General features: G+C 40.6%; 2 protein-coding genes across 3 annotated transcripts in view; one reads left to right on the top strand and one right to left on the bottom strand.

The window, feature by feature from the left end:
* Positions 1–1,100: 1,100 nt before the first annotated feature.
* Positions 1,101–12,089, bottom strand: zc3h11a (zinc finger CCCH-type containing 11A). 2 transcript variants are annotated; one of them, XM_046076194.1, is made up of 17 exons: positions 11,959–12,089; positions 10,266–10,337; positions 9,882–10,029; positions 9,088–9,207; positions 8,400–8,523; positions 8,107–8,289; positions 7,943–8,008; positions 6,672–6,845; positions 6,348–6,425; positions 6,157–6,255; positions 5,888–5,950; positions 5,270–5,797; positions 5,035–5,108; positions 4,395–4,941; positions 3,924–4,099; positions 2,717–2,913; positions 1,101–2,420 (listed from the first exon to the last, which is right to left on the bottom strand). In XM_046076194.1, the coding sequence occupies exons 3-17, from the start codon at positions 9,933–9,935 to the stop codon at positions 2,198–2,200; spliced, it is 2,706 nt and encodes a 901-aa protein (XP_045932150.1). In that variant the 5' UTR covers positions 9,936–10,029; positions 10,266–10,337; positions 11,959–12,089; the 3' UTR covers positions 1,101–2,197. The 2 variants fall into 2 exon arrangements, with proteins under 2 accessions (XP_045932150.1, XP_045932151.1); XM_046076195.1 differs by having other exon boundaries at positions 5,035–5,105; positions 10,266–12,046.
* A 537-nt stretch (positions 12,090–12,626) lies between these two features.
* sypl2a (synaptophysin-like 2a) overlaps positions 12,627–22,843 on the top strand; it is a 19,968-nt gene continuing 9,751 nt past the window's right edge. The window contains exons 1-2 of the mRNA XM_046076197.1: positions 12,627–13,469; positions 13,707–13,781. Of these exons, the coding sequence (XP_045932153.1) occupies positions 13,455–13,469; positions 13,707–13,781 (90 nt within the window). The 5' untranslated portion in view covers positions 12,627–13,454. The remainder of the gene's footprint in view (positions 13,470–13,706; positions 13,782–22,843) is intronic.

The raw sequence follows: 22,843 nt of genomic DNA, 5'->3' as shown, positions 1-22,843 counted from the left end.
GGTGGTGTGGTGCTTCTTCCATTTCCTGATAACTGCACCGACAGTTGATCTTTTCTCTCCAAGTTGCTTTCCGATTCTCTTGTAGCCCATCCCAGCCTTGTGCAGATCAACAATCTTGTCCCTGATGTCCGTAGAAAGCTCTTTGGTCTTGCCCATGGTGGTGATGTTGGATGCTGGTTGTTTGGGTGTTGACAGGTGTCTTTTATACAGGTAACGAGGTGAGGCAGGTGTATTTGATGTAGATAATTGGTTGGGATTGGGGCTGTGTCTTAAAGAAAGACTAACTGGCTTGTAGGAGCCAGAATACTTGCTGTTTGGTAGGGGGTCATATACTTGTTTTTCCTCATCAGATGGTTATCAATTTTTATAAATTCATATGTGATTTTCTGGAATTTTCTTTGGGATTCTGTCTTTCACTGTTAGAATGTACATATGATTACAATTGTAGATTGTTGCATTCTTTGTAAGTGGGCAAACCTGCAAAATCAGCAAGGGGTCAAATACTTTTTTCCCCCACTGTATATGACCAGCACCTGTATATATGATTTTCCCTGGCTGGAACCACCATCACAAACAGGCAAAATATGTTTCATATACTGTAGGTGCAAGTGTTGTGTGCACTATTCCAACAGGAAACAATGTCTGTTTGTTGTGTTATTTTAACTGGAAAAAAAATCTGGAAAAGGGTAGTTATTACCCCACAAACCCCCACTTAGTTGTCAGTTTAGTAGGAGCACCTAGCTAAAACTCATGCAGATATAGCCCTGCATTAAATGCTTTCTTCATGATTGTGACAATGTTCAGTTTTTGATCAATGTGTTGATAAACCTTGGTCATTTTGGAAGATGTGGTTTGTGCTCTTGACCTGTACTGCATTATGCATTAGTATTTTGTCCACTGCAGTTATATCATAGTTGCCTGCTTGTCATCTCATTCTAATTTACGTATCTTTAGCCGATTATCTGTTTCATTCCACACAAAATATACAAACAGTTTGAAAAATGAGATACAGATTGTACATTTCTTTTTTTAAAACATGACGCTGGTCTCCACCCTGGCATAAACTACTGCCTGAGTCACCAGTCAATTATTGATCCAGCTTGTCATTAAAAGCATTTTTTATTTACATAGTAATTGTACAAGTCACTTTGAAAAGCAGCTTTGTGGGAAAGGGCAGAGCAAACACATTTAAGACCAAATAAGTTGATCTTTTCTCAGACAACACTGATGACCAATGCTAACGGATAAGAGAAAAACTAAAGACAGCATTGTTGAGTTGAAACACAGTGTTTGTCAATCATAGAAACATCAGAAACAGTCCCTGAGGTGTTCATCAACAAAGACAAGAGAGCACTTAACCCAGACTAGTTGTTTCAAAGTATGTCCACTAAATAAAAGAACTGGTTAAAAAATGCACACAGTTCAGTCCAACATTATAAAAAACACTAAAGGACGAGCACAGGTTGAAGGTGCACTCCACAAGATCTGTGTGGAAAATCTATAAACCACATATACCTGACGGATAAAACGATCAGTACTACCAGTAACAACTGATGGAATTTAGAAATGTAATCGTAACTTTCTCTCAGGCTGTTGACAAGGTCATCTTTTAAGTATAACTGATAGATTTCACTGTCATAATCTGGGAAATAGCTGGACAACAGTTTAGTCTGCTCAGATATAAAATAAAACAAGTAGTTGGGGGCAGGCTACTGTAAGTGCAGCAGTATTCATTATTTCTATATTCAGCTTGCTCTTCCCTTCGCATACACAGTATACAGATATGATTTCTCTCTAAAATGACACGTTTGTCATTCACAACATTTATCTTCTAGGAATTCCTGACATACTAAGATGTTCTTCACACCACCTCCCTGCACCAGAGCTTTTTTCATTCTCTCTTTTCAGGACCAGGAAGGTTTTACAATGATCATGAACAGACATGACAAAAAAAGTAAGCCCTGCAGAATTAAAATTGGGCCATCAGATGATCATATGGCAGGAAATGAAAAAGGAGAGAAAATGTCTAAGATGTAAAGAACAACAAATATGAACACGGAGCTTAATATATGTTGAACTTTGAAGAAAACAAAATGTTTTAAAACACTCCATAGTAGATAGTGTGTGATGGTCTTCACTTCTTTTAAATACAGTCACAAAACAAAGTCGTGGGTGGCGATTGTGCTCGATGGGGCCCTCAGCTGTCAATCATCTCTGAAAGTTCCTGCAACAGGTCCTCCTCTCCAATGCCAGGGTCCACGTCTTCTTCCAGATGGTCTTCGGTGAACTCATTGATCAACTCCTCAAAGTCGTCATCATCAGCAGAGGTGGAGGCAGCAGTGCTGGATGCGGAGGCAATGCGGGACGCAGCTACGCTCAGTCTCCGTGACTTGGGCTGAGTGGGAGTCTTGACGACTGGGCTGAAATGTAGAGAGGGTTGTATGTATTTAGTATCTGACAATGCTGCAAAAACATCAGTACAACAACCCTCAAGTTTCACTGAGATCGTCTCATTTTTCTACAAACACTAAAAATGGGCAAGGAGTTCACATTCTAGAGTCAATACACATTTTTTCTTTGTGATCACAGATTATATATGCAGTTAAAAAAAAAAAAAACTACCTATACCTGCTTACAGGTATTTCCTTGGTAAAGTCTGACATCACCAAGAAGTTAATGTTCATTAAAACATTTAAGGCTCTCAGTGGACCTTTACCTTTGGGGGACCGTGCAGGCCTCTCTGGCAGCAGCAACACTGACAGTGGGCTTGGTTTCTTGGCTGAGACTCTGTTTGAAGACAGGGACTGTCTGGAGCTCCTCTCTCAGTGGGCTGGAGCAGGAGTCAATGAGAGTGGTGGGACTGTGGGGAACAGCAGCGCTCAGCTGAGCATCTGCACTGGAAGACGGGAAAACCTGACGATGGAATAAAAGTCACTGGAGGTCAGTAAAAGCGCTAGATTGTTTAGAATCACCATTGTGAAGGACATTTTGGGGGTACTATGACACAGGTTTTCCCAGGTCACGATAGGGTCATTTGCTAAAGTGAAGTAAGCCAACTGTGACTCTCCAAATCAGTAGATCAGACTCAGTTGTCTCTCCTTAGTCGACTGACTGACGCAACTGTCTTGATAAGGACGCACTGCTATCCATCTCCTAGGTAACCCAAGGTCAAGATTATCTTTATTTCATTACAGACAGACTGACTGGCTCTATGTAGAAAGTGTTGCATGTGGCTTAAATGCCAAACACCTTCACTTTTCAGTGCCTTGTTTTGAACCAATATCCAAAAGAATCTTCACACGTGTTGGGGGGCAAACAACGACCTAATTGAATCTCTGTAGTTCTAGGAAGGATAAATATCCCCAGACAGGAAGTATCCTGCAGATTGGTTTTGGTGTTGTATCCGTATGTTGCATACTGTTACCAGTCTCCCCAGACGGGATCAATAAACAAAAGCTGTCTTAAGTCATCTAGAGTCTTTCAGAACTTCTACACCACAACTGGCTCACTTTATTTATTTTATTATAACAACCATCAGAATTTATCTGGAGTTTTATCTTTATTAAGATTAGATGTTAATTCAATTAACTGTAGTCAGGATGTAAAAGGGACCAAATATATCAGAGAAAAATATTAAGACTAACAGTGTAAATGGGTGTATTAAACTATTTAACCCAAAATGTGTGTTAAGGACATGTTGAGCAGAAATGCGTAAATAAAATGTGAAGGATACAAAAAAAAACTAACACACTAGGAATGTGTGCAAAATATCTGCAACATTAAAAGATGATTAGAAAAATAAGGACATATTCAAATATGATTCTGCAATATGTACAAATGAGGCGATATATGGAGATATGAAATATGCTACATCAAATAAATTTAAGATACATTTGAAAAGGTCTTTCCACGTGCCAACCTACCTCCTGTCTTTCCCTGCATGTTGTCTCCTGCTGGGGCTCCTCCAGCACTGCGGAGGCGCTGTTCAGAGGTTTAACAGCAGCAACAGCAGATCGCTCTGCTCCCCTCCTCTTCTGGGCTGGCTTCACCTGCACTGCAGGCTTCATGACGGACGGCTTCACATTCAGTTTGGGCCTCACTGAAAAGGAGGCAAAGTTTTAGTGATTGATATGTAATGAAAGTGCGTCTCTCGTTTTGACCCGTTTCATTACACACGTGTATTTTTGTCCAATCAGGTTTCTCTAAACCCTTTACCCCAACTAATTAAAACTGGTTTCTAGTTTGTGTGGCGTTGAAGAAATCAGGACTGCAGAAACCAACAACAACAAGGTCACTTAAGTTCCCTGCCTATTCAAGTTTAAGGTGGGCTGCCTTATGCTCAAACAGAAACATGGGTTGCAAACTGCAGTATGTAGGAGTTAAAGTTGCTGTACCTTTGGCATCTTTAGTGTGTTCTGGGGATTTCTTCTGATTATTGTTCAGTGTTTTAGCAGCCATAGCAGTAGCCTGAGGAGCTGCTCTGGCCTGCTTGGCTGGTGAGAGTGTGGTGGAGTTCCTTGTGTCCTTGTCTGGGACCTCCCTGGAGCTGCTGGGGCTCTGTGAGCAGGGTTCAGCCTCCAGTGGAGAAGAGTTCTGCTTCACAGGGACTGAGGGGACGGCAGCACCTCTTGTACCAGCAGTAGTAGTGCTGTTCAGAGGTGCGGCAGCCTTAGATCTGAGGGGGATCATTTTACGAACAGGGAGCTTTTGGGTGGAGAGGGTAGTTTCAGGGGTCAGAGTGATGGAGGAAGGTGATGAAGAGCCTGGAGATGCAAGACTGATTTTAGCAGGAGCCTTCCTCTTCACAGTTCCTTCTGCGGTCGGTTTCTGAGAAGGCTCTGCTTCAGCCTGCTCTTCTATTTCCTGCTTGCGAAGGCGTTTCTCACGCATGATCTCCTCGAAGGTCTTGACCTTGACATTGTTACCGTTGGCTGCACTGGCCTAGAAAGACACAGGAATATTAACATCACCTCGTGTACACAGAATAACAAGCAACCACAGCGAATACTTCAGTATCTTATTATCCAATTGTACCTCAGAAACAGCAGGATGAGTCATCAGTGGCGTCTGCATCACTTTAGCACTCTTCTCCGTTGTGATGCTGTCTGCTGAAATCAACACAACATTCATGTTAGAAATTCACAAATATGGTATGTAGGATGAGGATGAGCAAATTGAAGATGTAATTCAATCTAAGACGTTTACAAATGTAGAATTAACAAGATTCTGCAAACATTCCAGAAAAAAGGCAAAACAAACGCTGTCTTACTTTGGGTAGCCAGTTTCTTGATGCACAGTAGGCGAGGCTTCTTTGCACTGTTCTCCTCAGTATCACAGGTCTTCCTGTTTTCTGCCTCCAGGGCCTGTTGAGCCTGAATCCTGGCTGCCTTCTCCCTGCGGATCTCCTCCAGGGTCTTTACTTTAACCCCCCCCACATTTGCAGCCTCAGGCCGAGGCTCAGCTGCGTCAGACTCCCCCTGGCTCTTGCCTGGAGCTTTCTCTTCAGTCTTCTTAGGGCTGGGGTTCTGCTTCTGCTCCTCCTCCTGCCTTTTCTTCTTGGCGCGAAGAATCTCAGAGAACGTTTTCACGTGGCTAATGGAGTCATCTTTGATGGTAATAGCTCGCTTGACCCCCTTGGTGGTTTCAGTAGTAATGGTTTTGGTTACGTTGCATTCTGGAGCCACGACTGAAGGCCCATTTGTCCGTCTCTGAGACTTTGCTAACTTCTCCTGTCTGATTTCCTCCAGAGTTTTGATGCGGATCTCTTCAGGAGCTTTCTTTGACTCCGTGTTTGTCTCTGTTGTTGGGAAAACAATGTTTTAATCAAAGTGCATCATTAACATTTTTCCAGACAAAACAATGAAGTCACATTTTTCAGACTTCTGACCTGGCTGAGCGGATACAACAGACCCAGCAGGCAATCCAAGTCTTTCCTTGATAGGCTTCAGAGCTGGAGAAGCAGAAGAAAGAATATTTAAATAGACATTCATTCCAGATTCCCATCAAAACAACAACCTGTATATCCACATTTCACACAATATTGCTCATTCCACCTAAGGATGCATCATCAATCATCAGTGTGATATGGAATAAAAGGCTCCAGGTGATGTTCAGTGAATATCAATTAGCTAGTTATTGTTGTGTCCTGATACTCACCTTTCTGAGTGGGTATTATTGGCTCTTCCTCATCCACAACTCTGCCCAGGCGCTCAGCCAGACTCCTTTTAAGTGTGATACCTTTCCCACCATTTCCATCTACAGCAAGGACAAGTCATTAACTTCTAATCTGCACTATTAAAATTATTATTATTGGCACGAAATCTGTTGATAAGGTAAAACAAACTTACCGGTGTTGGGCATCTTTCTTCCAAGCCTTTCAGTCACACTGCCTCTTGATCTCCCAGTTTTTTCAAAGGCAAGTGGGCCTAGTGTAAAAGAGGGACCATGTGCTTGAGAACAGGGTAATAAGGATTATACTTCTCTTTAGGACTAAAAGTAACAGTGACTATGCTATCTATTCATTAGATTTTTTCAAGTAAAATGGGGCTTTAAAGCTACCATGACCAGTATATTTCAATGGATTAGGCCTGAAACAGTGTGTGAAATCTGAAGAATGATGCAGAGCTGGATATCCATCTCTCTGAAATTCTGACAATCTCTCAAAGTTTTACCATCTCTCGCCTCGTAGGGGTCTGGTCGAAAAAATGACGTGGTGTAATCTTTCTCTCCGTTGGCCAAGGTATCAGCACTCTGGATGGGATAACCGGCTCTCTTCATGCTAGCCTTCAGGGCCTTCCTCAGCCGGATCTCCTCCAGGGTGCTCACTCCAAAGTTCAGTGAGTCATCTGACAAAACACAACATTAACCAATTATTAATTAACCAATAAAAATCTTCCACTACGCTTGACCCCTTGTTTGTCAGTTAGTCAATATACTCTTGTGCAATCAAATACTTATTGGTTGGACAATCGCTAGTGTTACTTTCATAAGAGAGAAAAGCACTTCTTGATCACATATTTTAGGGGTGGAAGGGACATGTGGAGACCTGATGTATTTAATTTTTGAGTGATAGGCTATACTCTTTGTTAGAAAAAACACTGATTATAAATAAAATAGTATTCAAATACAGAGTCTTTTTCTTGAGACAAGACATGCACTAAAACATTGAAACTTGACTGAGTGAAGTTGCAGATGTCTTTAGAATAGATAGAGCAAAGAGTTTCCATTGAAGGTAACAATGCGGCTAATTCACTGTACACTACTGTATGGAGACACTAAATTAATAAGATGAATGGCCGGATGTGCCGAGTGTCATGGAATGATGGGGACACTTTGTAGCACCATACTAACCCTATGGTTGGGGGGGGGGGGCACATTATTATTGTTTTCCATCTTGGATTAATTAAAGTAGTGTAACTTGCATACACGATCGCCCAATCATCACTGAACCACAACAGTCATGTGACACGCAGCTGGAAGACAATAAAATTAGTTTGTAATATTTACAAAATATAGGCCTACAGCTTACGCTAACTTTAACTACAGTTTGTTCTAAACACAGAGAAGTTATCTGGTATTACGTTACAAGACACATACACGGTGGAGATTTTACATTACGGAGCGACAGTCAACGCACCACTGCAGATGTCACTCAGTATTGAAAAATTTCAACTTGCGCGATGCCCGCAATTTATCACAAGGATGCACACTTCGCAGCGCCCGGCAGGAAATCGGGTCCCTTCACGACTTTGAATGTAATTGCGCCGCCCCCAGCACTGGCATCATGTTGTGTGCGAAACCAGCAGAAGAGTAGGTGGAATTTCCATTGGCCAAGATTTCCATTGGTAGACTTCAGCCCTACATTGCACAACAGTCACAGGATCTGGGAGTACAAATATAATGAATTATGTTTTCAAAGTTTAGTCTCGGACTGCAGTCTTACCTGATTTGGGTAGTTTTCTAGGTGAAGGGCCAACCTTTCCATCCTCTCCCTCCTCTGAGAACTGGTCTGGAAACATACAGACACATGAGTAGTAAAGACCACAAGGAATATCTTCCTCTCTAGAAGAGATAAAAGAAGTAATTCTGAGATTAAATCCAGCTCACCATCTTCATCCTCGTCATCATCTGCTGGATTAATCACCACTGGTGGGTGGGTGGGGCTCGGTACTGCCTCCTGAGTTTCTGTCTTGATGACGCCTCTGAGCTGGGGATTGGTTGCAGTGGGGAGAGGGGCAGCTGGCGGGGCAGCTGGTTCCTCATGAGGCTGTTCCTCGTTCTTGCTTAGACCTGGGAGAATTACACTGATTGTCATTATCGTTATCCTTTCATCGGATGTAAAATAGTCTTAAACTCTCTACATTTCAGTTCTTAGCGTCTTTGCTTAAACGTCCACTCACTTTTATCAGGTGGGACAAACATGCCATCAATGTAGCGGGGCCTTTCATGGAAGAAGGCACAGTGAGACTTCTGGCAACCGGCTGGCTGGTTCTCCCAATAACAAGGAATCTCCTTTCGGTTTTTCTGTTTTGATTGAAGACATAAAACATGAAACAGCATCCACGGAGGATATAGGCTGATCACATCTCTCTATGTCCGCAAAACATTCTGACATTTTGACCTCTGTACACTGATCATGTTATTGTTTCTCCAAGCAAAATGTCATGACACGTGGTACAGTCATGATTTTTGCACTGCAATGGTGGAGCCCATTACCTCTGATATTATGGAGGAAAGCCCATGTAACAATTAAATAAAAAAATGTAGCTGGACGTGATCATACTGTAAATCACAGAGGAAGCTAACAATCTACAGAGATTTCTATTATTATTATTTGTATATTATTATTAATTGTTCATGTAAGTTATTATTTATACAAGTGTTTTAATGTAACGTAGAAACTGGAAAGCTTGTTCCTCCCAATAAGTCCAGAGGCAGGAATGGAACTCCTGGCCAAGGTTTACAGGGAGCCTTTTTCTACCCTTCGGTGATGGCCAATCAAGACACATACAGCCTCGAGTGGGCAAAGCTGAAGGAGACATTTCGGCACGTTCTTCAGTTTAAAACTAATTCTTAAGTTGTGCTTACTGTGATCTCCATGTGGCGAAACTTGCAGACGGTACGGAAGCAGCGTCCCTCCTGCCAGAGGTTGCAGACGGTCTCGTTGCCCATAGCGGCCTCACAGTGTCTGAATGGGCAGCTGTCTCCCTGCACGATAAATGAAACACAATAAGACCCGACTCTTCCTTCGGTCATCAGTCACTTTCCAACTAGGTACACTACGTGTGTATATGTGGACTATTGAAATAAACTTTATATAGGCGTGAACCAAACTTCTCTTTCACGCCTACAGCTAGTCCAAAATGCTGCCGCTCGTTTATTAACAGGAACTTGGAAATATGAACACATTACTCCCATTTTGACATCGCTTCACTGGCTTCCTATACATTTTAAAATTTTGATGCTTGTTTTTAAATCATTAAATGGACTAGCACCTACTGAGCTTTTGCACATTTACACCTCGTCAAGGTTACTGAGGTCTGCGGATCATATGCGGCTAAATGTGCCAATAACTAGGAGGAAAACTAGGGGGGATCGTTCCTTTTCAGCTATTGCCCCCAAACTGTGGAATGATTTACCTACGCGTATTAAACTGGCACCCACCCTTCTTACTTTTAAATCTCACCTAAAAACACATTTGTACTCCTGGGCTTTTAGTGTACCATAAAGAGTGGTTGTGGTCCTTGTTGATAGTTTTGTTGATGTCATGTTTGTATACTTTTATGCTGTGTTATTATACTGTAAAGCACTTTGGTAACCTTGCTGTTTTTTTAAATAAAGTGGATTGGATATGTGAGCTTTGTGCACAAAACATTGCTGACCTTAGTGCAGGTGGAGTAGTAAAAGAAGTAGCAGTCATCTCCATGGTTGGTCATAGTAATGCTGGTATGCGTCTTGAGTGACGGAGGTGATGAGGTTACGACCTTTAAACCCAGCAGCTGGTTCTCTTCAGGGCCAATAGGACTCTCCCTGACCACAGAGAGCAGAGTAACACATCAGAAACAAAAAACCTTCTCTATGACATCAAATTATGAGTTGACTAAAACGTCTGCACATGTAAAGCCAACACCAAGAAGCGTACCCGTTTTATTCATACAAAATAAAATGACTTGTTTCAACTTGGAAATCTAACTGGAACTAAGTACAATATCATTTTTACTAAAAAGTCAATATTGATATTGTTTTTAGCATTGTGCCACCTGTACCTGAGGTGGCTGACAAGTTGTCCCCCTCTTGAGTGCACTGCTGGTAGGTTGTCTCCGTGGTGGTATGGAGTCCTGAAGGAACACTTGATCCGTGAGATAAGAGGAAAGGGGGGATGGGTCGCCCAGAGACACTTGTCTTCCTACGACATCCCTTTTCTGAGACTCTCTGAGACATCTTTATCTCCGCCAGACAGCTAAACATTACTGATGCTGGATGCAATAGAGTCCTTTGGGGATTTTTTTTTTTTTTTTATTAATTGGTGAAACCAATGAAAGAAATAGGGGTACATAAACGGCCAGAAAAAAAATTAATCCAAAAACGCTTAAATTGATGAGGGAAAAAGGGGACAAACGTGTGATGATGGGTGCGGAAAAAAAATCCTCAGCTTCTTCTTGGGCTTGGAGGCATTTTGCACACATGGTGACATTTGGGTGATGGCAGTAGGGAAAAAAATGGGCAGGATATTCAAGCTTCTACAGATTTTCAGCTGTTGATTACCAATGCTGAAGAGAGAAAAAAATCTTCTGCCAATGTATTCTCAGGGGGGGGGGGCAAAAGCTATCCATATCCAGCGACTCCCACAAAAGGGCCAAGAGGATGGTTTTAAACCTACAAATCAATCAAAAACACTGCCCCAGGAACTGAAAAGGTGTTATTAAGAGACAGACATTTGTGCACAAATACAAAGGAGACAGTTTGACATTTCCACACAGAGGTACAGCATCATGAGACAAATACGCTCACAATAATGACTCAAGAGCAAACTGGAATTTGGAAATGTGAGTGGACAAACTGCACTACATGTTGATATAATTCAAGTATCTAAACTAGAATAACAAACTAGTACATTAGCAATTTTCGGGAGTATAAACGTTACTCTGGACATGGAGGCCTTAGTACCACACCGGTGATGAGCCTGAATAACAACTCCGGCTTCCATCTTAAGGAACAGGAAAAAATGCACTCTGAAGTCACAAAATAGTTAATTTGTTCATCACTATTTTTATCCCGTTATTTCAAAGTAAGTGCTCTTATTACAAGTAAAACAAATGCTTATCCTGAGGCCACAACGACATTATTCGTCAACGGGCAAAATATCAGACAGAAAGCACGCTTCTTGGCAAATATAACATGCGTTACAGGTCACCTTCATTGTTGGTTCGAGATATCCATGGCCAAAGCTTAATACTTCAAACTAACACAGTAAAGAAAACAATCACATGACGTTGGCTATTGTTGAATAATAGAAAACAGCCTAATGCTAGCTGGAAGGAACTACGAGCGATTCCCAGCAGTGATGGAAAACCCCTAACGTTACTGTAACGTTCCTGAGATCGGCAAGCATCGGAATAATGTTAGGTTACTTAAACAATAGAGACTTTCAGTTACACTGGCTTAGTACGGACCAACGTATAACATACGGCAGCCTTATGTTAGCTGTAAAGTTAATGTTATATTCTCAACGCTTGACTAATTGTATTCGTGTATTTATGGGTTAGTTTATCGTATGCTACATGACAGAGGCCTACCTAAATCCCAAATTCCTCTCGACCTTATTATTAGCGTTAGCTAAATGTTAAGACCGCTGTTTATTTTTTATTACGTGGTACTCATGGTAATCACTTTCATATTTTAACACTACGATGTAACAGCCAAATATATTATGTAAACAAAGTATACAATGTTAATTACCAGTTTCAGACTTAAAAAGATTAAAAACTTTGTGTAGTGGAGGTACCCCGTCCCGGTTCGACGTCTGCCGCAGCCACACTAAGTAGACTAAAGCAAAATGGCGGCCACAAATACGAGGTGGGTCCATAGGGTGGGCCACGAATCCTACTAAGGCGAAGGCATGACCCGCCCTACACTGCCTCTGATTGGCTTAGCCTGGCAATGACGTTTGTCACGTAGTCCTCCCTTAACTACAGTAAGTTGTTGCGGTTCTACTGTTTACGGCAAAGTAACGGTAGCTCGATTAGTTAAGCCGTGATGATTTCTTTTAAATGCAGTCCATTTGTTCATTCTGTTAGGTAGTAACCTAGTTGCGCAGGGTGAGAACAGAAACGTTAACGTTACGTTTTTTATTAGCTCAAGATTGTTAACCTAACAAGATGCCACTGAGATGCGGCAGTCAATTCAATGCAATTCAATTCAAATTAGCTTTATTGGCAGTCACTGGTAGATGAAAGAAATGTGAGGGCAGCTAACAATCCAATCGCAGTGTAACCCTTGGTAACAATGAAATTGTAGTAAGTCATGACTCAACATAACAATAAGATCCTCTTTCAATAATCAATGGCTGTTTATAATGCATCTTTCATTACCGGTTTTGTTGTATTGTCAGAGTTTGCTGGTTCATTTAAGTAAACTAATTATGACCTATTATGAGCTAAAGCGTTGCCTAAAACCATTTACTGTGCAATAACTAATATTCCCACAAGGGAGCAGTGTAAGCTCGTTTTCATATGGCTGATGTTATGTGACGTGGAGTGCTTGCACCGGCAGCACATATAATAAACTGGAATCGATTTAGAGAAGATTATCATGGCCCATGTTGTAGTTTACTTGTATGTAGAAGCCTTGTTGATGTCTAGAAAATAATTGTAAAATTTAAAATAAAAAATGATGGAGTCAAGTTTGGTTGGGCCAATTTGTTGTCCACTGAAAAATAGGAATGCGAAAATGTTTAAATATTTGAATATAAATAAGAAGTAGTGAGGAATAGTGGATATTAGGTCAAATGCATAATTATCTTTCTGGTTGCCAGAAACAGATTTCACCGTAAAAATTCCGAATATTACAAAGGCAGTGCTTCCAACATTTTATAAATCACAATTCCCCCAAAATAAATGTATTTTGTCATTTGTAATTTATGTGTATGTAGTTGAATAATACTTATAGTGTGATGAAATGAATGTTCGCCTCGTGTTTATTATTTAAGTAACAACCGGAAGTGGTGTATATTTTATTTTGGTCAGGTTGACAAAGGGTTTGTAATCACAGGACAGCAGTCTTATCAGTTGCTTTACTGGCTGCTACTCCGCCGCCTGCTGACAGTTAGTAGCGGTTGTATCGCCACCGTTTGAACCGAACGCGTACGGACTAACTTTAAGTTAGCTTTAACTTACACCTAACCCGACATCTTTAGTCGTGAAACACAAGCTGCTTTGTAGTTGTTGCACGCCTCCATGGACACTGTTCAGGTAAGTTAGGTGAATAAGCTGAATAACGTTATCGTTAAGTTACCCAGGTTGACATCAGGTTGACATGGGTTAGCATTAGCATGTCGTTAGCAGGGGTTGGCTAACAAGGGCAGGGCCAGTAGCCGTAGAGTGACTAATAGGTTGTGTGGGTGCTAGTGTTTAGGTTTATTCGTTTACACCTGGTTAACTACATTCTTGTGTTCCCGTGTTCGTCATTTTACACACCTTTATCTCCAGAAATTAGTGTCCGGATTTTCTCTGGACCTGGGACCACTGAAAGAACCTCTTGGATTTATTCGAGTCCTGGAATGGGTAAGTAAAGTCAAAAGTACTTAAACTGTCTCAAATGAGATACTAAACCACTTTGCGTTAGTTACAAGTCATCGTTATTTGTTTTCAGCCACCATATCTAGCGTTACGTTACTCAACATTACTCTCATTTGATCCTCGTGATGTTATAGTAGTCCATTCCACTGATTCCATGCAAGTTACCAGGCACCGTGCAAGAGTCTGCAGTTTGTTAGCAAGATATTTTAGTACACAGACTTAAGTGTAAAGGCTGAAAACACTTTAAGAAACTGTTGCACAGTCCTATAACCTTGGAGCCATAGCTTGTGGATTTACAATGCATTTAGCTACTGATTTCCCTAGTGAAATATTAACCTAAATGGGGATGTCAACCCTTGCTCTTTCCATATTAAACTTGATTATGTATAGCAGTGGACCACACTGGAAGCTGAAACAATTACCACAAAATTCCCAGATGTTGTGACTCCAGTTTGAAATGGTCTAGCTAAGATAATGGCTGTTGCGTTCTCAGGCACTTAAACATTGCTACACAGAACAGCAGTGTTGTTGTCATGTGGTGTTATCCATTCAAAGTAAGGCAGATGATTATGTAAGGTTGGCAAAATTGAAAGCAGAGCTATGAGTTGGTCCTCCTGATCAGATCATGGCTGTTGTAAGGAAGGCCAGCTGTTGAGAATTACATAGTTTACATAGGTGCTGGGGCTCAGTGGAACATGCTCTAAATATGACTGCATTGTGTGTCAAGGACTTCATCATGAGTAATCTAAATGGACTGTATACTTAAAAAAGAAAACAGTTCAGGAATGCCCCCCTCATATGTGACTGCTAATGCTAGTGGTTGATGCAGACTACTGTGCTAACTGCTCCGCTCCAGCAGAAAGTGCTTTGTGTCTTTAAGGTGTGGGCTGGTGGAGGAGCCATGTCCTGTTGATAATTAACGTATACACACAGGAAGTATTCTCTGCTGCCCTGCTGTTGAGCTTCACTCCAGGAAAGACAAAAAGCCCAGGTTTTCTGTAGCACCACACTTTTTCCCTTGAGGCTGTATGTTAGGGCTGCACAATGACTAAAAAGTCATATTGCGATTCACATATAATGGAACAAATGGTGCAATGAGTCTACTTGCTTGATTATCAAGGTACATGCACAAAAACTAACATTTTGAAATTTGTATGTCTCAACTTGAACAAAGTTAAACAATATTTATAACAACAACTAGTAAAACAGATGTAAAACAACAAGGGGAGTGTGTTGGTCTACGTAGGAGGCTGTTAGAAGGAGCAATTATTGGCACACCGGCATCCTGGCTTTGGCTAAATCTACATCTGTTAACTAAAGAGACACTATCTAACTGCCCCGCTACTAGGGTTGGGAATCACCAGAGGCCCCACGATACGATATTATCACGATATTAATGTTGCGATTCGATTTTATTGCGATTGTAAATATATTGAGAGATATTGCAATTTATTACCTTTTTCCAACTTCCAGTTAGGTCCCTAAAGTCAAACTTTGTCAACATCGGTTTATCTAAAAAGATACATTTCTCTGTTTGTTCATATCACTTTTTCAGTCCTCTATATGGTCCTGTCAAGTTTTCTAGTGGACTAAAAAAGCAATAGATTTTGTTATTCTAGTACCAAAAAGTTAAATCTCCCATCTGCAATTTAAATAATAAAATATTGATACTTGGTGTCTGTGTATCGATACAGTATTGCCATGGCAAATATCACGATACTATGCTGTATCGATTTTTCTTCCCCACCCCTACCCGCTACAGTAGGCAGTGTTTGTGTCTGGAGGAGGAACTAGTATACATGAGTGTATTATTATAATATTATAACATTAAATAAAGAGTTTAATGTTCTTTTTATAGTATACTGTTAGTTTAATGTAGTATACTATTTTACCACTAGTTGAATCTTAAATCCAGTTGCAGCTGTTTTATTTCTGTGGATTGTTTTTATTTATTTAATCGTTAATTAATTTAAAAGAGAGGCTCAACATTGGTCTCAAAATTGTTAATAATACTACGCACAAACTTGTCAGTAACTATATTGTTTAATGTCCCGCCGCATCCAAGCTATGATTGGTTGACGAGAAGTGACTGACTGCACATCGGCTTTATGAAAAGTTGAACATGTTGAACGACAGCTACAGCTAACGTTAAATAGCTAGTTAGCTAAACCCAAACCTTCTTTATCTTCTTCCTGTTTTCTTCTGTCTTACCGCTTCAGCTGTCGACTACGTCTCTCTGTGTCTGTCACAGAGCAACCGGAACACCGGCATTTCTCCCGGTGCTCCGGTGGCAACAATTCCCAAAATACCGGTAAAAACAATTGTATCAACGGGTAACGAGATGAAGAATGCACATACAGTATGAAAATGTTTTAAAAATGCAGTAGCTAATTTAATTTACTTTTGTTTTCTACTGTCTTAATGTGTTAGCTGGTTATTTTTGCTGTTGGTATTTTCCCCATTCCCAAACACAAAAAAATATGAAAAAAATGAACACGGTGGCGTCCATTTTGTTGTTAGTTGCCTAGTAACGGTGTTCCTATAACATAAAACACGTTCTAGCGTGAAAGCCAATATTATTAGGAATGTTCCCACACAAACTAACTGGCTTTTGCTACAGCTTTATGGGAACTACAGATGTGGCAAATGTGCACATTGTTCAAACACATTTGACGCAAAAACATTTAATCATCCGCATTCAGGAAAGAAATATAAAAGAATTCATTAATTTTCTGTCTACCCATGTCTTCTATGTTTTGAAATGTCCATGTGGCGTATGTGGATCAAACTAAACTGAATATCAAATTGAGAGTGGCTGAGCATACGGCTGCCGTTAGAAATGGGAACATGGATTACGTTATTGCTCGACATTATAAAGAGGAAAACCATGGATCAGCTACTTCTCTTAAATGTATTAGTATTGAGCTGTGTTTTCCTCTGCCGTTGTTGCTGCAGCGGTCTGTGTGACGGCGGGAGCAGAGGGCTCTGTGAGTGGGCGGCTTGCCGGCCTCGTGAGCTCCACCCGCGGGTTGCTGCAGGTTTCCCCCGCCGCCACTTGCGGAGCTCCTCAACTCCAAAAACTTTCAAGCACATTTTTGTTCCACCATCACTTCTCGTAAAACTGTTAATATTCGAAATCTACACAGCTGATTTCTCACCTCAAAACTTCTCCGAAGTAGATTTAGTGATGAAATAAGGCATGAAAATTGTAAAATATAAAACTTTCTGTTGCTGGCCTCTGTCTGGCTCGCGCAATGATGATGCAGTGAATAGTGACGATTCTCTCTGAGCAGTCAGCCGTCTGTCGTGTTTTCAAGTCACATTTTGGTGTTGCCTCAGCTCGCTTGGAACCTCGACGGAGGTGATACGAAAAAAAGCACCTGGAAGCAGGTACAGGTACAACTTTTCCACAATGGAAAACCAAAAAAAGATGAGTAGAGGCGAGTCGAGCTGTTACCATGCAGTGGAAAAGGGGCTATAGAGGGGGTGACCTGATTAACAAACTTTTAAGAAGCAAAGCTTTTTGGATTTGTGAATTGAACACGATTGAGTCTCATGGAATTAATGAAACACAGGATGATGATTAGACAGCTTTATCTTAGGTGTTTTTCACAGTTTTCGCAGTTGATTTTTTACAACTGCCATTAAACAAGAAGAGGGGGTCAGCAGCAGACTTTAAAAAAGGAGATTCATGGCGGGATGTGTACAAGAAAACTCCTGGAGCTAGTCCGCAGTTACCAAGATCGTTATGTCATTAAAATCACAACCTGCTCGAGTGTCGCTATGTTTGGTTTGTTTAAAATGTGCAAATTCGGAGGTTGTCAAGGAAGATAATCTGGTGTCGGTTAGGGATGATCCGGTCCTGGTCGGAACCCTAGTGGATTCAGGTTTAATCCTCCAGGTACGCAGGCAAGTATGTGAACAAAACCATTTGCGTTGCCGATGCCAGTCTAGGCCTACGCATTGTTAAAAAGCAAGTATATCCAGGGCTTTGCTCGTTTTCTATTTCTTACTGTCGTTTTTCTTTTGGAGGTTTGCGACTCACCACTAAAGGAAAAAGCACTTCGGGATATCTTTCAATTCAGTTCTTCAAGATTTATTGATCAAAAGTTAATAAAATAATTCTACGCTGTTCACTTTCAACAGACTTATCAAAAATTTTACTTAAATTCGTTTTCCACAACTCACAGTGGTGACAATGCTATTTCACTCCTCCTCTCTTATGCAAATACAACGGAAAAAAACCTCCCAAGCTGTTGTCCTTCCTCTAATGATAACCAGAGGATGACCTGATTAGGATGAGGAACAATCTGACACTGTTTCCAATTTTATATACAAGTTGTTTTTGGTAGGCCTACTGCTATCGTAAACTTTTAAACAGTAGTTTAAAATAGTTCTAGTCGTATTTTGTGTATGTTGGTTTTTATAAAAAGGAAAAAATACTAATAAAAAGTAATCGTAAAAATGGAGATGAGATTCCTGGTCATGTGACCTACACAGTGCCTATTTAGCACACCTGTGAGTGTTTTTTTTTTTTTTTTTCAATTGCACTGTTATCCCGAAGAAGCCACAGGCAAAACGAAAGTAATTTCAATATGTGGTAGTTTGTTTTTGATTATTATAGATGTGTTCTACTGCTGGAAATATGACTTATCAATTAAATATAAGGGAAGTAATGGCATTATTAAAATAAAAAACTTACTTGAGGTCCTTGACGTTGGCGCCCTGCACCCTCATGGTGCTATACGGCTACTATTATACAGTATGTAGCTATTACAGTAAAAAGTATGGGCACACTGGTTTGTTTATTTCCAACTTTTGGAATAAAAGCACGGTATTAAAGCAAGGGAAGTATACAATAAAACCATGGAGGGTAGAAGTGGTTAAAGAGTAACCGCCCGTACGGGACCTATTAGAAGTAAAGTGAACGCATGTCGTAAAACTGTGGAAGTGAAGGAATACTGTACGTATGAAAATACATAATTACAAAGACCACAAACCCCAAAGGTGCGTATGTGACATCACTTTTTCTAAAGCTAACATCAAAAACTAGATGATTTGATGAAAGGACCAGGAGTGGTTTTATTAAACACATCAGGTGAGATACATTTGTACGTGAAACATAACTAAGTTACCTAGCCAGTAGCAACCAACCAACCAACATTAGCTAGCCTTACAGAGATAACATGTTGGTGGTGTATATTGTGCAAGAAGAGAGATGTAGTTCATTAAACAGTTTTCACACTATTTTATGATAAACTGCGGCGTTCTTGAAATACAAAATTATTTATTATATTTTTAAATTGACAAACTTCATATGTGTAATTCAGGGCACAATTGAAACGAGATCAAAATATTGGTTTTCTCTCACCATTGGCTACCATACATATTTTTTTCTGAAATAAGGTTCCATGGGGCGGAAGCGGAAGTGAGAGTGTTCAAGGAGAAGGGCTGGAGCACAGGAAATCTGTGCAGCAACAATATATCTGAGTGCAGGCGTACAGTTTGAGCAGAAGCAGAGCAAGCAAGCAGGGGCTGTTTAAGTGCACAGAAGGTGTTCCACTGCAAATATTTGAATTTTAAAAAAGTACTTTGTGACAAATAAAAAAACCTGACAATGTGAAGCAATGGAGTTGTATATATTGTTCAAACAAATGACAAAGTCTAGAAATGAGGCCCCTTTTCCTGTGAAATCTGCTTTTCTGACTACCCTGCTTCTACACTTATCTGCTGTCAATCTCACCTGTTGCTTCTGCCTTAGGTGGCTCTCTCACTGCAGCTTGTTGGCTGCTGTCCTCCTGCTCATCATACCTATCACTGAGCGAGCCAATGAGCTGCGCTGCTCTACATGAAATAAGATTTTACCCATTTTAGTAAAAAAGAAAATAGAATATCAATATGTGGCAAGCATTATTAACTGAATAAATAATTTTGTGGGAAACACTATCTTAAAAAAACTGAATTCTGAGCAACGGATGTGACAAAATCACAAGTCAATCAGGGCAGAAAAATCCATCCAGCGCAATCAAGTCACGGATATTATCAGTGGAGTAGGTTAATGTACAGACTGAGTGAATCTAATTAACTAATAATCCTTAGTTTTCTAGTGCTGGGAGAAACTGTTTTCCTCCCGCCTCTATTGTAATGTGCTTTGAAGATGTTTATAATTGATATTACTGAATGTAAAAATGGTCTTTATGCCCAGTCTGTAAACAGTATCGACATTAACCGGTAACGGCAGTTTCTCACAGTATCAAGTCCCGACCCTGGGATGGTCGTTGCTTAGGGAGGCAGTGATCTGGTTATTTTTGTAATCATGACCTGCTGGAACTGTTTTTGGTTTACTTTTGCCTTATGTCCACATGATTATGCTATATACAAATAAAGGTTTTTGCTAATGCTAAATTGCTATCGGCAGAACCTTGTGACTGGTTGCTATTGTATCTTATCTATCCTGCCGCTCCCTGATGAGGAGAGGGAGTGAGGAATGCTTCAGTTAGTCTGTGGGAGGCAGGGCCGGACACTGGACTCTGGATAGGGAACCCCGCCCTGTCTGGAGGGTTTATTTGGGGTGCTGTCAGATTGGCCTGGGTGGGTCAAACAGGGCTGAGATGAAAGCTGAGAAATGTTGACACCTGAAAGATGAAACCCATTCCTGAAAATCCTCGGTCGGGCTGAAGCTTGCTAAATACTGCGCTGCATTTCTCTGTGTGTGTCTCTGTTGTTTATCTTGCTGTCTTTACACTATTGCACCCTGCAGGCTGTTCACCTCAGTGCTTGGCCCTGTGCTTTAGCCCATACGTACAACTGTTATGTAGCTGAAAAAGTACCCTGATGATTTGGCAATGCGCTTTATTAGACGTAATTGTAAGTGAACAAAGGACATTATTCTTGAGGAAAATGCACTGAAGTAAGAATCACATGCCCTAATCAGAAGCTTTTTATTGGTGGAAGGATGTCCTGAGAGGCGGGGAAGGTGTTTGGAGGCAGGTGTTTCTAGGTACTAGAAGAATCAGAAGGAGCTTTATTGCCAAGTAGTGTTTTAAACAAATGAGGAATTTGCTGTGGTGATAAGGTACTACACGTAGACAAACATACAGTCGACATAAATAAATGTAGAAATATATAAATATGGAATAGAAGAACAACGTTATTCTGGGTCTGTGCCATGCAGAAGTACCGCAACGGAAGAGAATATTGGGTACATATAAATATATAAACTGACAACATAAAAATATTCAACAACAAAGCTCAACAATCAACAACAAATATGTGCGACGTGCCGGGTCTGAGCCCGAAGTGGTTATACATACAAACAGTTACTGCAACACCCCTAGAGTTGGTCAAAATCTTCTATCACGGTATATGTTGTTTTATATCATGGTAACAGAATCACCATACAGTAATGTTCTGTAAATTAAATAAAGAAATGGTTTAAAATAACCATACAAAAAGGCCCCAAAGGCACACAGCGAGAATATTTTTGAGGACTACCACTGTTTCCCATACGTTGATTTATTTGTGGCGGCCCGCCACAATATGAACATTTAACAGCCACATATTGATTTTTGATATTTTTATCTAGGCTTATTTAAAATCGTATTTGATTGCAGAGCGCTGTAGCACATTCGCGCAGCACATCCTCTCGCTCGTCCCCTCTCTGTCTGTCCCTCATGAACGCTGTCAATGTCGGAGACCCAGCTTAAAAAAAAAGGTATTAGCAAGCATGTAAGGAGCCTAGCTAATAAGGAGCGCTAAGTTAATGTTAGAAAACACCTGGATTTTCACGGGTAGCTCATAGTCAATATCGACTTTAACTAACAAAATTTTTCTCTTCTTCATACAGTACCATCAGTTTTGTGTTAAATTGTGTCACAAATATAGGCAAGTTGAGTTAATTGATAGAAGCAAATAAAAGCTTGGGCTATTAATTTATGGTTAATTGTAAATAAAGATATAAGCCTACATTAAATGTATGTCTGTTTTGCATTCCTGTCACATTAAATAACTTAAAAATAAATAAGCAATTAGGTATAAAAAATAATAATATAGTAGGCTGCTGCAGCGTAATTGACCCTGTGGCGACCCCGTGGTGGCATTGCAGTTTTTCTGTCAGTTCATGTTAAAGGTTAGAGGAAATGGTCTGGGTTAGCCTGTGCTTTCCATTCCTCCTGCTGTCAGCATAGAAGAAGATATCAGCTTGTTTTTTTCCCTTCAACTTTTTGCTGACATTCATTCTTATGAAATCTAAAAAACTACTTTGGCAGAGGAAAATATTCATTCATTGTAGTCGCAGTTAACTTGTCATTCCAGACATACAGGACAAAGCAAAGTTCCTGCTTTTTTGAGTGTGTTGGTTTTTTGTTTTTTTCCAACTTTTAAGTTCCTTTTTATAGGCAAGTTTATTTGTATTGCTCCTTGTGGCAATTCCAAGTACTATACATAAGGCAAAGGAATGCTTTAGAATAACATGGAAAAACTGAGTTAATAGAAATGTAAATGTATGTGTATGCATAAATGTTATATTGCCAAAGGTTTTGGATGGCCTGCCTTTACATGCACATGAAGGTTAATGACATCCCATTCCTAATCTGGAGGGTTTAATATGGAGTTGACCCACCCTTTGCAGCTATAACAGCTTCAACTCTTCTGGGAAGGCTGTCCACAAGGTTTAGGAGTGTGTTCATGGGAATTTTTGACCCTTCTTCTAGAAGCGCATTTGTGAGGTCAGGCACAGATGTTGGACGAGAAGGCCTGGCTCGCAGTCTCCGCTTTAATTCATCCCCAAGGTGTTCTGTCGGGTTGGGGTCAGGACAGTCAAGTTTTCACCAAACTTCCTCATTCATATCCATGGACCTTGCTTTGTGCACTGGTGCGCAGTCATGTTGGAAGAGGAAGGGGCCATCCCCAAACTGTTTCCACCAAAGGTTGGGAGCATGAAATTGTCCAAAATGTCTTGGTGTGCTGAAACATTAACAGTTTCTTTCACTGGAACTAAGGGGCCAAGCCCAACCTCTGAAAAACAACCCCACACCATACCCCCCCCA

This window comes from Micropterus dolomieu, linkage group LG18, assembly GCF_021292245.1.
Source record: "Micropterus dolomieu isolate WLL.071019.BEF.003 ecotype Adirondacks linkage group LG18, ASM2129224v1, whole genome shotgun sequence".
NCBI lineage: Eukaryota > Metazoa > Chordata > Actinopteri > Centrarchiformes > Centrarchidae > Micropterus > Micropterus dolomieu.
Note: the sequence above shows the minus strand (reverse complement) of the source record. Positions and strands in the feature narration are given on the sequence as shown.

What these genes read in the sequence shown, in the direction of transcription:
- zc3h11a (XM_046076194.1), bottom strand. Translation starts at nt 9,935, where the DNA reads ATGACCAACCATGGAGATGACTGCTACTTCTTTTACTACTCCACCTGC. An exon ending in AATAATACCCACTCAGAAAG is followed by an intron (nt 5,951 to 6,156) that starts GTGAGTATCAGG and finishes CTGCTTCTCCAG; the next exon opens with CTCTGAAGCCTATCAAGGAA. An exon ending in ACACACTAAAGATGCCAAAG is followed by an intron (nt 4,100 to 4,394) that starts GTACAGCAACTT and finishes CCTCCTTTTCAG; the next exon opens with TGAGGCCCAAACTGAATGTG.